This window comes from Leptonychotes weddellii, chromosome 4, assembly GCF_054177405.1.
Source record: "Leptonychotes weddellii isolate Sample4059 chromosome 4, ASM5417740v2, whole genome shotgun sequence".
Classification (NCBI taxonomy): Eukaryota; Metazoa; Chordata; class Mammalia; order Carnivora; family Phocidae; genus Leptonychotes; species Leptonychotes weddellii.
The window spans coordinates 133,380,984-133,396,642 of record NC_138372.1 but is presented as its reverse complement, the minus strand read 5'-3'; the positions used below and the strand labels follow the sequence as shown (position 1 = coordinate 133,396,642).

The 15,659-nt window shown below is 38.4% G+C and overlaps 1 protein-coding gene across 3 annotated transcripts in view; it reads right to left on the bottom strand.

Moving 5' to 3' along the window:
- Positions 1–3,594: 3,594 nt before the first annotated feature.
- ESRP1 (epithelial splicing regulatory protein 1) overlaps positions 3,595–15,659 on the bottom strand; it is a 50,496-nt gene continuing 38,431 nt past the window's right edge. For 2 of the 3 annotated variants that reach the window (XM_081816257.1, XM_081816258.1), the window contains exons 14-15: positions 7,955–8,105; positions 3,595–4,499 (exon numbers count right to left, since the gene is read on the bottom strand). In XM_081816257.1, the coding sequence (XP_081672383.1) occupies positions 4,425–4,499; positions 7,955–8,105 (226 nt within the window). In that variant the 3' untranslated portion in view covers positions 3,595–4,424. The remainder of the gene's footprint in view (positions 4,500–7,954; positions 8,106–15,659) is intronic. The other variant, XM_081816259.1, reaches the window with a different exon arrangement.

The following is a 15,659-nucleotide window of genomic DNA, read 5'->3' as shown; positions in this document are numbered from 1 at the left end:
CCCCCCTGCTTGTGTTCCCTCTCTCACTGCCCCCCTCTCTGTCAAATAAATAAATAAATAAAATCTTAAAAAAAAAAAAAGGCAATGAGGCATAACATTATAGGAAACATGAACTCTACATGTGAGTAGCTGATTAACAACCTTTATGTGGATTAATTCATTTATCCACACAACCATCCTATAAGATTACCATGTTATCCCCATTATGCAGATGGGGAAATGGAGGCATAGAGCAATTAAACCAGTAATTAGCAGGTCCAGAATTTGAACACAGATTGGTTCCACTATGCTATTTCACTTATACAACACACTTGGGCTCCATGCTTAGCAGGGAGTCTGCTTGAGATTCTCTCTCCCTGTCCCGCTTCCCCTGCTCATGCCCGCAAGAGCGCTTTCTCTCTCTCAAAGAAACAAACAAACAAATAAATCTTTTTAAAAAATTACTGTGGGATGCCCGGGTGGCAGTTGGTTAAATATCTGCCTTTGGCTCAGGTCATGATCCCAGGGTCCAGGGCTCCTCATTGGGCTCCTTGCTCAGCAGGGAGCCTGCTTCTCCCACTGTCTGCCACTCCTCCCCCACCGCCCCCTGCTTGTGTTCTCTAACAAACAAAATCTTTTTTAAAAAATTACTACAATTTGGGGACGCCTGGGTGGCTCAGTCGTTAAGCGTCTGCCTTCGGCTCAGGTCATGATCCCAGGGTCCTGGGATCAAGCCCCGCATCGGGCTCCCTGCTCAGCGGGAAGCCTGCTTCTCCCTCTCCCACTCCCTCCACTTGTGTTCCCTCTCTCTGTCAAATAAATAAATAAAATCTTAAAAAAAAAAAAAACCTTAGAAAAAATTACTACAATTTGGTGACTTAAAACAACAGAAACTTATTCTCTCACAATTCTGACAGCCAAAAGTCAGAAATCAAGGTTATCAGCCAGGATGCATACCCTCCAGAGACTCCTGGGAACATTCTTTGCTTCTTCCAGCTTCTGATGGCTGCAGGTGCTCCTTGGCTTATGCCTGCATCATCCCAGTCTCTGCCTCCATGGTTGTACTGCCCCTTCTTCTCCTGTATCTGCCCATTCTCCTTCAGCCTCTTGCATTAAGGGCCCACCCAGATAATGCAGGATAAATTCCTTTTCTGAAGATCCTTAATTTACATTTTTGGCCAGATAAGGTAATAGTCACAGGTTCCAGGGATTGGGACATGGATATATACTTGGGACCGCCGTTCAGCTGACTATAAGTACTTACTCTGCCATGCTCTTATTTGCTCAATGAAAAAGAGTACCAAGACTGAAACTAGAAGTGATGGATCTTTTGGTCAGCTTGGTCATAAGATGTATGACTCTGAAAGTTACCCAGCCTCCTGGGTTTCATTTCCTCATCTGTCATATGAAGCCATAGGGCACCCGCCCCGATGCCTCACAGTGCTAAGACTTAAAAGGCACTGGAGGTATAAAATGTTTAAGAGCATAAGGCCCTCTATTGGTGTATGTATCATCTACTGGTGATGATAAATCTGATTATTAATATAGATGAGTTGAAAACAATATAGTCATACTATAAGGTTAAGAGGAAAAGAAACTAGGTCCAAATTGCATGAGGGCATACAAAAAAGAAGCTGAAAGGAAATATTCATTGTGGTTATTTCTGGAGGATGGAATTATTAGACTTCTTTGTACATGTCTATACGTTCCAAATTCTTTAAAATGAACACACAATACTTTTGTGATCCTTACCTCCCAGGGTTGCTGAGATCATTAAAAGAGATAACTTATTATAACTTATGCCAAGTGTTTCACAAAATACCCCACATAAATTTTTTATAATTCTCAATATAAAAGCAGATTAATCTGATGTTAGAATAAAGTGCAAATTTTTTTTTTTTTTTAAGATTTTATTTAGGGGTGCCTGGGTGGTTCAGTGGTTAAGCGTCTGCCTTCAGCTCAGGTCATGATCTCAGGGTCCTGGGATCGAGCCCCGCATTGGGCTCCCTGCTCAGCGGGAAGCCTGCTTCTCCCTCTCCCACTTCCCCTGCTTGTGTTCCCTCTCTCGCTGTGTCTCTCTCTGTCAAATAAATAAAATCTTTTATTTATTTATTTGACAGAGAGAGAGTGCAAGTACGAGCAGGGGGAGTTGCAGGCAGAGGGAGAAGCAAGCTCCTTGCTGAGCAAGAAGCCCGATGTGGGACTTGATCTGAGGACCCCAGGATCATGACCTAAGCCAAAGGCAGATGCTTAACCGACTGAGCCACCCAGGCGTCCCAAAAATCTGGGTTTTAACAGAGCACCTGATTTGCTATTCTATCATGACCCCAAACATAAGATAGAATCAAAGGTGAGTAATGGTTATAGTCAATTCAGGGTATTTCTAACGTAATGGCAAAAAGTTCCATTTCTAATTCGGTATGTTCATTTTACTATATAGATAGTATGCTTATCAAATTCATAAACAACATTTAGAGGTTGAATAAAGAACATTTCAAATGACAAAGTATGGACCAAAAAGAGTATCAGAAGTCTAGATTAATGTGCTCCCATCACTGTGTACTAGACTAGAAAATACCCACTTCCCACTGCAAAGTATCTGGGCATGGTGCTCTCTAGGACCCAAGAGATCTTGAAACCTCACAGAAAATGGCAGAGAATCATCACCTCCACCCCCAAACTGAGGTTTCTAAAACTTCAGAAGGAGAGTCTAAGACCCCAATTGTCATTTTTCAAGGACAACATTCTACTACTAGTAACCACGTTTTCCAATTTAGAATCCATATGGTTAAGGCCCATAGGATCCTCAGCCATAAAAATGGTAACAAAATTTGAAGATGGTATGCCAGGAAACCAATTTCAGCAAACTCAATAATAAAAAATGAAGAAATTAAGCCACACCAATTCCTGACCATGTCCCCACAATACATTCTCTCAAGCAGTCTCACACAGAAAGCCAGTATCCTTTAAGAAAAGTTTACCAATTAAACTATTTTCAACAACTATCGGTGTTCCTTCCCTCTAGATTTAGACAATGAACCTTAAAAACACTATGCTAACAGAAATAAGCTAATCATGAAAAGACAAATATTGTGTTATTTATGAGGTAGCGAGAATAGTCAAATGCATAGAAACAGAAGTAGAAAGGTTGCCAGGGGCTGAGGGAAGAGGGAAATGGGGAGATCCAGTTTGAGAAGACAAAGCCAGATGGTGGTGATGGTTACATAATAATGTGAATGTACTTAATGCCACTGAACTGTACGCTTAAAAATGGTTAATTTTATGTTATCTATACTTACAACTATCAAAAAAAAAAAAAGAAATGGGGGGAAAAAGTACACCCAACTCAATAGAATTACCATAGGACTCAGTGATTCCACTCCTAGATACATGCCCAAGAGAATTAAAAACAGGTACTCGAGGGCGCCTCGGTGGCTCAGTTGGTTAAGCGACTGCCTTCGGCTCAGGTCATGATCCTGGAGTCCCGGGATCAAGTCCCGCATCGGGCTCCCTGCTCGGCGGGGGGGTCTGCTTCTCCCTCTGACCCTCCCCCCTCTCATGCTCTATCTCAGTCTCTCTCTCAAATAAATAAAATCTCAAAAAAAACCCAAAAAAACAGGTACTCGAAGATTTATCCATAAATATTCATCTCAGCGCTGTTTACAGTAGCAAGAAGGTGGAAACCACCCAAGTGTCTATCAGTAGAGAAATGAACAAAATGTGGCATATCCATACAATGGAATATTATTCGGCCATAAAACGGAATGAAGTACTGATACATGCCACAACAAGGATGAACCTCAAAAACACGTGAAGTGAAAAGCAGCCAGTCACAAGAGTCACATATTGTAGGATTCCATTTATATGAAATATCTACTATAGGCAAATCCACGCAGACAGGAAGCATAGTGGTTGCCAGGGTCGATGGGGAAGGAAAACAGGAGAGATACTGCTTAATGAACATGGGGTTTCCTTTTGGGTGATTAAGAGCTTTTGGAACTAGATAGAGATGGTATTTACACATGTTGTGAATACACTAAATGTCAATGAATTGTAGACTTAAAAATTATGGATTTTGTTATGTGATTTTTACCGCAGTTAAAACAAAAACAAAAAGCATACCCAACCTGCATTCCACATGAAATACAGCAAATGGATTTCCAAATGGAAAAGTTTTCCCTTGAGCCCAAAATAACATACAACTATTATCCATAAATGTTACTTAGATACAGTCTCCTTGGGCGACACACTGAATTCCAGTCTCCCATTTCTTCCAGGATTTCTGACCCTCCTACATCACACTAAAGAAAAGGGGAAACTTCTCACCCAACTCATAAAAAATACTTTCAGATTCTCTACCTCTTTTTGTCTGACCCTTTACGATTTAGCTTTCACATCATAGTGCCTTACCTTCTTTTCTGAGGATGGTCTAACTGCTGGGGCCCTTAAATACAAACCCATTCTTTGGGTAGAGTCCTGGCCTGGTCATTTGTGTGTACAAATCCATCATCGGCTGCATACTAAAATGCAAGTTAGAACAAACAGGATCAAAAGATGGACAAACTGCCACTATGGATGATTAGTATTTCAACTGAATAGATCTACCAACAGTATTATACTCTATTTAGACTGTGGGAAACAAGTTAAAACTCTGGTATAAACCACATACATAACCACAAATCCCAAGTCACCACATCCTACTTAACATGTCTAAATACCATAAAACTTCCTTTTAGGAAGTTCGTTCTATTGAACACAGGGATAAGAAAAGAATACCCTAACACAATAAACACCAAACCTTTCAGATCTTGCTAACGGTACAGTTTCCATGATACCACAGGTGTGACTAGATGCAAAAGAGTTGAGTACCAACTATTTGTAAGGTATTGTACAATACGCCCAGCCTCTGCAAACAACTCTGTGAACTTTAAATATTAGATGTTATTGGGAATATCAGCCTAATTCTCCCAGGAGGACAGCAAGTAAAAATATCAGCAGTGACAGGCTCAAAGAAATACTGATTAAAGTCAGTATTTTGAGAAGAAACAAAAACTAGCACTATTGAAAATGCAAAGCCATTAACAGTAAATGGTAAAGCAAAGAGCAAATAAAGTGAAAGGAATTATGAAAGGATACCAGCAAAGAGCAAATAAAGTGAAAGGAATTATGAAAGGATACCAGACAGTCCAGAATAAGAGGCCCATTAACTAAAATACAGATACGGGTTTATTTTCACAACCAGAATGACATTCTCCTGACCGAATATTTTCATGGTAGCTTGTCTTGATATAGTCAGTTCTCATTCTATAAATCTCATTTATCAAAATGGACCCAACCCAGGCACTTTAACTTTATAAAATTATAGATTTTTTCATTATATATGTATTTTTTTTTTTTAATCTCTACACCCAATGTGGAGTTCAAACTCACGGCCCCAAGATCAAGAGTCACATGCTCTTACGACTGAGTCACCCAGGAGCCCCTACCTCAAGATATTTTTTAAAGGCAAAATCAGAAACTATCAAGAGATTTCATTCACTCAACTGATTATTACCACCTATTTGTTTAAATTATATATTACATAACCATATGATAATCGTAACCAGAAATCAAATGAAAACCTCCCATTAAATCAAAAACAGCAAGAAATACACCATAAATAAAGACAAACACAAAATACACTTAAGAGAACACAGTTTTAAGTCATCCTCCACTGATTTTGTCTTACAGTAAAGCTATACCTAAACAATCTGAAATCCTATAGCGAGTGGCTATTACCAAAATAATGGAGTACAGGGGAAAAAAAAAAAAGGCAACATGGACTCTCAAAGACAGAAAATATGAGCCTTTATGTAAGAGTGATACAAAAGATTTCAGAGGCATGCACAGTTACTGCCTTAAAGCTGAAATTACTAAAGACACTGGAATAATTTGATATACTTATTAGGTGAGGTTCCTATGTAATCTTTAAGTATAAGCTTTAGGCCCAACCTGGGGCTTGAACTCACCACCATGAGATCAAGAGTTGCATGGTCTACCAACTGAGCCAGCCAAGCACACCAGGTTCCTACATAATCCTAATTTGTTGATCCAGTTCATAAACTCAAGCACTTCAGCAATGAAGGCCAAATGACTTGAGATGAAATAATTTTGCACAATCTTCTTACTTCTGATTATACCAGATAACTCTAACCTTCAATGATTCCCAAGAAGCTACTAGAAAATAAACTGCTACAAACTTATTTGATCTCAACTCTGAAGCATGTCAATCTTTTAGCTATAAATCTAGAAATAACTGCTTTTATTTGTTTCTGGTAGAATAAATACCCATAAAAGCCAGCCATAGAACTCTTCACAATAAGAGCAATTTTGCTTAATGTCATAACCAATTTATGTATATGATCACTTCTCTATTCAGTTGAAGGTGAAAAGTTGATTAGTCAAAACAAAAAAGAAAATTAATTCAGCTGACCCCTAAAACTTGAAACTTTGCTTGTAACTTTCCAGAATTAGAAAACATTGGAAGAAAATATTGAAACTCAAATGTTTATCTTGGTCACATTAAGCAATTTCTTCAATAGCCTTCAGTAAAATTCTATTCCTTTCATAATCTCATGAATCTCATATGAAGTTTAGAAAGTAACTTTGTTTAGTTCTGCAAGAGCTCCCAGTAGACAGCATATTGGATTAAGGAAGAAGCAAAGTCTCTCCAATAGTCCCCCTTATCAGCAGTTTCAGTTACCCTCCACAAGAAGCAGAGGATCCTAATGTGACATCACGATGCCTAAGTCATTCACCTCAATTCCTCTCACCACATAGGCATTAAGCCAGGCAGTAACAAAAAGTAACTTTTGTCCAAACTTCATTGGATTTTCTTCATTTGCCAGAGAATACTCTATGTTAAAAGCCCATAAGACCATTACAGTAACTTGGTGAGTTTGTGGCATTTCCACTGAGATCATTTTAGCTGAGCTCCACAGTCCTCCATGATTCATGGCTATCAAGCTTGTAAACCCATTCTAACAGCGAAAACAGCCTCTGCAAGCACGACCTGTACAACACTGTACTGTAAATGCTCAGGCTTATTTTAGGATTTGACATTTATGTCTATAAACACTTTTCAACTCTAGAGACTCAAGCAAAGTTCAGCTCCAAGAAGAAAGATAATTTTTGCTATTGATGCAATAAAAAAGCTTCAGGATACTGATTTTTAGACATTGCAGGAAAGGAATTCAGGTTCTAGGTAATTATGTCATTTGTGGAAAGAAAGATTGCTCAGATGTGATGGCATTGAGGAGATTTTGCTTCCTGTTAAAGAGCTCTTATCAAGAAACATCTCATTTTTTAGCTTGAGCCAGAAAACAACTGATGGACACCGGCAGTTGTAGAAAAACCCGGTAAGACTGAATATTCGTTTTACAAGAATTACAGCAGATCATTTCATAAAAGGCTAATTATCCTATAGCTCATTTTAATAAGTTAGCATCTAAAGATTCATTGAGTCTCCTTTGTTTTTTTCCAGGTTAGGCAGAGAGGCCTCTAACCACTTTTTAAATACTCAAGCTTCATGTTTAAGTACATTTTTGTTGTTGTTGTTGTTAGTCAAGAATGTGACTTTGATGAAAACTCCTTAGCAGCCAACCCTATTCTGGATGAAAAGACCCACACTGCTGTGTGCTCTGAAGATCTTTCCCAAAGTAGCCCGATTTTCAAAAAGACCACCAACAGATTATGTTGACACAAGTAGAACAGCACAGAAAAGCCCTCATCTTGTCAAAGGGGTGAGTTTGAAGTTAGCATTCACACGACTAGTCCCTCTGACATTGCCTCTGGTTCTTTTTGCCTCTGTAAGCAAATCTATCAGCACATGTACACATGAGGTTCAGAGAATCTGCTTCTTTCCTGGCTGCATTCTTCAGGCAAATCAACGTAAGTAATAAGGGCACTGTGTATTTTTCTTCTTCAAGCTACTGACCTGGTAACCTTGGAAGAAGTTAAGAATTTCCTTAACTCCAGTATTGTAGGCCAGGCCCTGCATTCTGACCACCGTGCCAGGCTGTGGAGGGACACCGCTAAGATTAGCAGCTGTAGGGAAGTAGCCAAGACTATTGGGCGAACCTGGGGGGCTAAAGGGAGAGAAAGCACAGTGAACCAATAGGAATAGACAATGTCCAATATTTACTCTAAAAACATTGGTTATTTAAGGAAACATATTCTAAAGATGATCTTTCTTAGAATTCTCGGTTATCTCTCCCAAGACAGGTAAGAAGACCATAGCTGATCTGTCCCACATTTCCACAAAAGTCAAAAGTTGAAAAGTAGAATAGTCAATATAGAGTTAAGTGCAAGGCTTCCCCAGAAATCCAGTTCTGAGATTCTTAAAGGGACAGGAAGGAGAGAATTAAACCTTCACAGTCACTCAACCACAAAGCACCACTTCCAAAGCCCAGTTCATTGATGATTAACTGGCTAGTTACCCAGAATAGTAAGGCATGAAAAGGCATGAATTCAAAGGACTCCTAGGAACCATAGCCACAGAGACCAAAAGTATCCAAAGTTATTGCTCCAAAGAATAGACTGTTCTACCCGTATGTATAAGCAATTGTACAGCACAAAACACAAAGTACTATAGCACTCATGAGTTAGTTCTCCAACCTGACTGGAAAAAAAGGTAGTGAAGTGAGTAAATTGGAAGGGACACATAACAAATTAAATCAATCACCATTAACACAAGGGGAAAATTGATGCTTGTGTCCTCTTGCGTATCTGCAGCAATTACCTCCAAGGAGAACAAGCCAAGTGAATACATAATCGTTCTTCATGTGGCAACTCAAGTGATTACCATATTATGAAATTAGTTTCATCCTGTCCCCCACCCAATCTGTTTTCCATCACAATTAGTGGCCAGATACCTGTAACTGAAAATATATAGGGGAAATTTTTTTAAGGACCTTATTACCTTAAAGAGCAATAAAGACCCACAGCTTTAGATTATTAAATCTTATAAATCTAGGTAATTATCCAATTTCAAAGACAAGTAAACACATAATGGAAGGGACTAAAAATCTTTGAGATTATTCCTCCTACATAATCCTAACTGATGGGCTAATAGGAATAGTGCCAGATGTGCATATAGTTCCAGATTCCACTTTTTTTTTTATTAGCACAGTAACTTTGAGCAAGTCACTTAATTTCTCTGAACTTCAATTTCATCATTTGCAAAACGGGGATAATAGCACCTTCTTAGTTTCACAGAACTGTTCTTCAGATTCAATGATATAACATACCAAATTACTCCATAAATCATAAAATGAAGTAATTTATGTTATTTCCATAACCATCATTCCATTTCATCATTTTTTAAATATTAGAGCCTGAAGATATTACTTGACATCAAGCTGCCCTTAACCTTTTAAGTCTATAAAGCAGTGATCCTCAACTTATTTGCATATTAGAGTCATTTGCGAGATGTTAACAACTTTGTATGAGGAGAGCCTGTTTAGAAGCGAACAATCTATGTGCAACTAGGAGAGCAAAGACAGAGGGAATGCTGAACTTTACACCTGAGCAGAAATTTAGCCATCACTCAGACACCCCTCCTATTTTTACAAAGGTAGAAACAGAAACTAAGAGTTAAATAATTTCCCAAAGGTCACACAACCAGTTAGCTCTTCAAACAAACCAGAAGAACTACCCAGATTTTTCAACCACCATTCACTCATTCAAAGACCATATTTTGCTCATGTCAAATGCCTGATAGATACTAACTCTAATTCACAAGGACCACCAAGCCTTCTCTGTGTATTTAATTGTTACTAAGTTTTCCACACTGACGATGAGACTCAGATTGTTTCCACAGTATACAACTTACTTCCATGCTCTGTCCTGACACAGTCTAGTCCTTTGGCTAAAGATCTCCTATAAATTAAATCTAGGTGTTGAATACATTCAAAATACAAACAAGACAAAACAGAAAAAAGTTATCCCACTGGAAATGTGAGGCTTTAGTGACAACTATGTTCAGCATCTATAAGGAAGCATCCTTTCTCATGAAGCCTAAACTTGGAATCCTATCCTTGTGTTTTGCACTAGGATTCCTGCTATACACAAGGCATACTAAGGAAAATTAAACAACTGTGTATCTACCTGACAGGACATGAGAGTAAGAATTTTCTAACAACCTAAATACTAAAGTCTTTCAGATTATTGAAGTAAGAATCAACAAAAATAATTTATAAAAAATGACAAGATGTAGACAAAGTAAACCCCTATGTAGAAAATAAAGTTTTTAAAAAAGCTAAAATCAAAAAACCAGTTCAGTAAAGTTAATATACAAGATCAATACATAAAATAGACCCATTTCATTTCTATACCCTATAGTGAAAACACAAATATGACATTAAGAAAGTAATTCCATTCACCATAGTATAAAAAAAAACACTTCGGAAAAAAATTAACATAGGAATAGCTAGACTTGTATACTGAAAACTAAAAGACATTGCTTAAAAATAAAAGATAATCTACATACAAGGAAAGACAGCCCATGTTCATAAACAGAACTTTATATTGTTAAAATGACAATACTGTCTAAATGCACCTAAAGATTCAATTCAATAGCTATCAAAATTCCAACTGTTTTCTTTTTTTAAGAATAAAAAAATAATTGAATCTAAAACGTACAAGGAAATGCAAAGGACTCAGAAGAGCCACACTCTCTTGAAAATGAACAAAGCAGGGCGCCTGGGTGGCTCAGTTGGTTAAGTGACTGCCTTCGGCTCAGGTCACGATCCTGGAGTCCCGGAATCGAGTCCCGCATCGGGCTCCCTGCTCGGCAGGGAGTCTGCTTCTCCCTCTGACCCTCCCCCCTCTCATGCTCTCTGTCCCCATTCTCTCTCTCTCAAATAAACAAATAAAATCTTTAAAAAAAAAAAAAAAAAAGAAAATGATCAAAGCAGGAGTTACATTTGCTAAATTCAAAATTTACTATAAAACTACAGTAATCAAGACAGTGTGTTGCTTCCATAAAGGTAGGTAATGATCAACGGAATACAACTGAGAAGGCAGAAATAAACCCTTATATTTATGGTTCATGTGAGTTTTGACAAGAGTTCTAGACAATTCAGTGAGGAAAGAATAGAAAAGCAAACCCTGGGAGATGTTGTGGATTTCCAGACCACTATAATAAAGTGAGTATCACAATACAGCGAGTCAAATGAAGTTTCTGGTTTCCCAGTGCACATACAACATTTTGTCTAGACTATACTGTAATGTCTTAAGTGTGCAACAGCTTTAGGCCTAAAAAACAGTGGAAATATCTTAAAAATACTTTATTGCTAAAAAATGCAAAGTACCACTTGAAGTTTCAGCTAGTTATAATTACTGATCACAGATCATAACAAAATACTATGAAATATTTCAAAAATTGCCAAAATGCAACAGAGAAATGGAGTAAATGCTGTGAAAAAGATGGTGCATAAACCTTCAATTTGCAAAAAAACCCAGTATCTACAAAGTGCAGTAAAGCAAAGCACAATAAAACAAGGTATGCCTGTTGTCTTTCCAAAAATAGTGCTGGAATAATGTAATATCCACATGCAGAAGAATGAATTGAGACCTCTATCTCACACGACATAAAAAAAGTAATCCAAGTTGAAGATACCTAAATATAAGAGCTAAAATTACAAAACTTTTTTTTTTTAAACGATTTTATTTATTTATTTGACAGAGACAGAGATAGCGAGAGCAGGAACACAAGCAGCGGGAGTGGGAGAGGGAGAAGCAGGCTTCCCCCCGAGGAGGGAGCCCAACGTGGGACTTGATCCCAGGACCCTAGGATCATGACCTGAGCCGAAGGCAGACGCTTAACGACTGAGCCACCCAGGTGCCCCTAAAATTACAAAACTCTTACAAGAATATGTAGTTAATCTCCACAACCTTGGGTTATATATTACAACAGAACTATAAATGAGAAAATGAGACACTGATAAACTGGACTTCATCACAATTTCAAACTTTGTGCTTTAAAGAACACCATTAAGGGGCACCTGGGTGGCTCAGTTGTTAAGCGTCTGCCTTCGGCTCAGGTCATAATCTCAGGGTCCTGGGATCGAGCCCCGCGTCGGGCTCCCTGCTCCACGGAAAGCCTGCTTTCCCTCTCCCGCTCCCCCTGCTTGTGTTCTCTCTCTCGCTGTGTCTATCTCTGTCCAATAAATAAATAAAATCTTAAAAAAAAAAAAAAAAACCACCATCAAGAAAATGAAGATAACCCACAGACTGGGAAAAGGTATCTATAAATCATCTCATAAGGTCTCTCATCTAGAATATATAAAGAAATTTTACAACTGAAAAAATAAAACTAGGGGCACCTGGGTGGCTCAGTCATTAAGTGTCTACCTTTGGCTCGGGTCATGGTCCCAGGATCCTAGGATGGAGCCTGTGTTGGGCTCCCTGCTCAGTGGGAAGCCTGCTTCTCCCTCTGCACCCCCTCTCCCCGCTCGTGCTCGCTCTCTCCAAAACATAAATAAAATCTTAAAAAAAAGAAAGAAAGAAAAGAAAACTGGCGCCTGGGTAGCTCAGTTGGTGAAGCATCTGCCTTCAGCTCAGGTCATGATCCCGGGTCTTGGGATCGAGCCCCACATCAGGCTCCCTGCTAAAGGGAGCCTGCTTCTCCCTCTACCATTCCCCTAGCTTATGCTCTCTGGCTCTCTATCTCTGTCAAATAAGAAAGAAAATCTTCAAAAAAAGAAAAAGAAAAAAGAAAACTAATCCAGTTTTAAAACATACAAAGGATTAACATTTCTCCAAAGAAAATGTACAAATGGCTAAAAAGCACATATTAAGATGCTCAAAATCAATAGTCATTAAGGAAATGTAAATCAAAACCATAATGAGGAATCAAATCCATACCCAAGAAAATGGTTAAAAGAAAATAAGAGTTTAAAAGGCTGTGGACAAATTGAACTCTCATACATTCCTGGTTAGAAACGTAAAATGGAGGGGTGCCTAGTTGGTCCAGTCAGTGGAACGTGCGACTCTTGGTCTCCAGGTTGTGGGTTCCAGCCCCATGTCAGGTGTAGAGATTGCTTAAAAATAAAATCTTAACGGGGCACCTGGGTGGCTCAATTGTTAAGCATGTGCCTTCGGCTCAGGTCATGGTCCCAAGGTCCTAGGATAGAGCCCCACATCGGGCTCCCTGCTCGCTGGGAAGCCTGCTTCTCCCTCTCCCACTCCCCCTGCTTGTGTTCCTTCTCTCACTTTGTCTCTGTCAAATAAATAACTAAAAAAAATTAAAATAAAATCTTAAAGGGGCACCTGGTGGCTCAGTCAGTTGTGTCTGACTCTTGGTTTCAGCTGAGGTCATGATCTCAGGGTCAAGAGGACCTCAGCTCCATGCTGGGTGGAGAGCCTGCTTGCGATTCTCCCTCTGCCCCCACTCCTCTCTCTCTCTCTTCTCAAAAAAAAAAACAAATTTTTTTTTTCTTTGCAGAATAGGGAAAGATATATGAAAATACTGGGGGCCAAGGTGCCTACCACATCAGAACACTCATAATACACACTATTGAAAACAAGCCTTATAATATACTTCCTTCATGTATTAATTACAAACTACTAAACATTGGTAACACTAATTAATATTATGACATTCAAAATAGAGGTAGTCGTAGTGTGACAATATTCATAATCTGAAGACTTGCCATATTTCTTTAGAAAAGAGAGGATCAAAGTATTATCTAAGCTGTTAGAGAAATAGATTAAGTGAGAAGATTGGAGAACTACATTCTCCCCTCTGATGAGTCACAACACATTAACACAGGAAACACACCAGCTTGCAAAATTATTGCAGAGCCTTTGTATTAACATTTATAACACCACTGCGTTATAAAGACCATGTATTTGGAAAGTGGAGAAATACTTGGAATCCCAGTAAGTGTAAAGGCTGGAGTCAATTTTCATGTAGGACATTTTTTTTCCTTCTTTTTTTTTTTTATTTGACAGAAAGAGACACAGTGAGAGAGGGAACACAAGCAGGGGGAGTGAGAGAGGGAGAAACAGGCTTCCCGCTGAGCAGGGAGCCCGATGAGGGGCTCGATCCCAGGACCCTGGGATCATGACCTGAGCCGAAGGCATGCTTAACGACTGAGCCACCCAGGCGCCCCTGGACATTTTTTTTTTTCTAAAAAAAAATTTTTTTCCAAGCTCACGGGGCACAACATGGGGCTTGAACTCATGATCCTGAGTTCCAGTTTATTAGTTATTTTGAATTTAAATGGAAAATGCTTCATATTAAAGGCATTTTGCTTTTGCTGGGAAAAACAAGAAGACAGTTTAAAAGACTTCATTAACTTGGGGAGCCTGGCTGGCTCAGTTGGTGGAGCACGTGACTCTCGATCTCAGGGTTTTCAGTTTGAGCACCATGGTGGGTGTAGAGATTACTTAAAAATAAAAATGTTTAAAATAAATAAATAAAAGACCAAGGAAAATCAAAATCAAAAGTCATTAATCTAAAATGTTAAATAAAATTCATAGACGAATGTCAATTCTTTCCTTAGGCCTCCTTCAGTGTAATCTCTTAAAGATATACCAATGAAATGTTTAAGGCAATAAAGGTAAAAAAGGACTATTTTATCAACATTGACACATGTGTTTTAACTAAATTGCCTGCTTTAAAGTCATTAGTGCTTTGAGAATAAGGTGCTTAAAGATATACTTGGCACACAAATAGTAGGTGAAAGAAATGACCTCTAGGGGGCGCCTGGGGGGGGTCGTTTAAGCCTCCACCTTTGACACAGATCATGATCCCAGGAGTCCCACATGGGGCTCCCTGTTCTGCGGGGAGCCTGCTTCTCCCCCTGCTTGTGCTGTCAAATAAATAAAATCTTAACAAAAAAAAAAAAAAAAAAAGGGAAAAGTAAAGAAGAAATGACCTCTAGGTTTTCTACTTCAAAATGTTCGGGAGAAGGCGGTTCGCGTGCACCTAGCTGGCCCAGTGGGTAGAATGTGCAGCCTACTTAAAAAATAAAATATATAAAAAATAATTCCAGGAGAGGAGTATAGGGGGTAAACTGAAATGGATGAAACAAGATTGGCAAAACATTGATACTGTCACAAGTAGGGAAAATATAATCTCTTGAGTTTGAAAATTTCTATAATAGTTTTCTTAACATGCTCGAAAGTAACATGATTCAAATTTAAGAAAAAATTCTTAGAAAAACAAATTTATAAATCAGAACAAATTGTATCAGGTGTTTTGAATGGTTATTTTTCCTTAATGTTCACTGCACTATAATTTTCTGCCATGCTAAAAAGAATGTTAAGCATATTTGCATTTTAAATCCCTGAACTGTTCATTACATGAATAGTCTTCAGCCTAGCAGATGACTACTTCTTCCATTAAAGTTATACTAAATCCTCACCAACAGTAGAGTCAACTGCCCACAGCAGTTCTTGCTTATATGATTTAGAACTGTCACTCAAACTGAAAAACCTTAGTTACAATCATTCCCACCAACAAAAATTATCTGACGCTTCTCCATTATTACAATATTGTTTGATATTGTTTTACTACAATATTCTGGTATCACTTCATTGTATGTTGAACTCCAGTTTGCAATTGTAGCACTAAATATTTAAGTTATAAAAAAAATTACATTCATAACCAAGAAAACTATAACCCCATATTA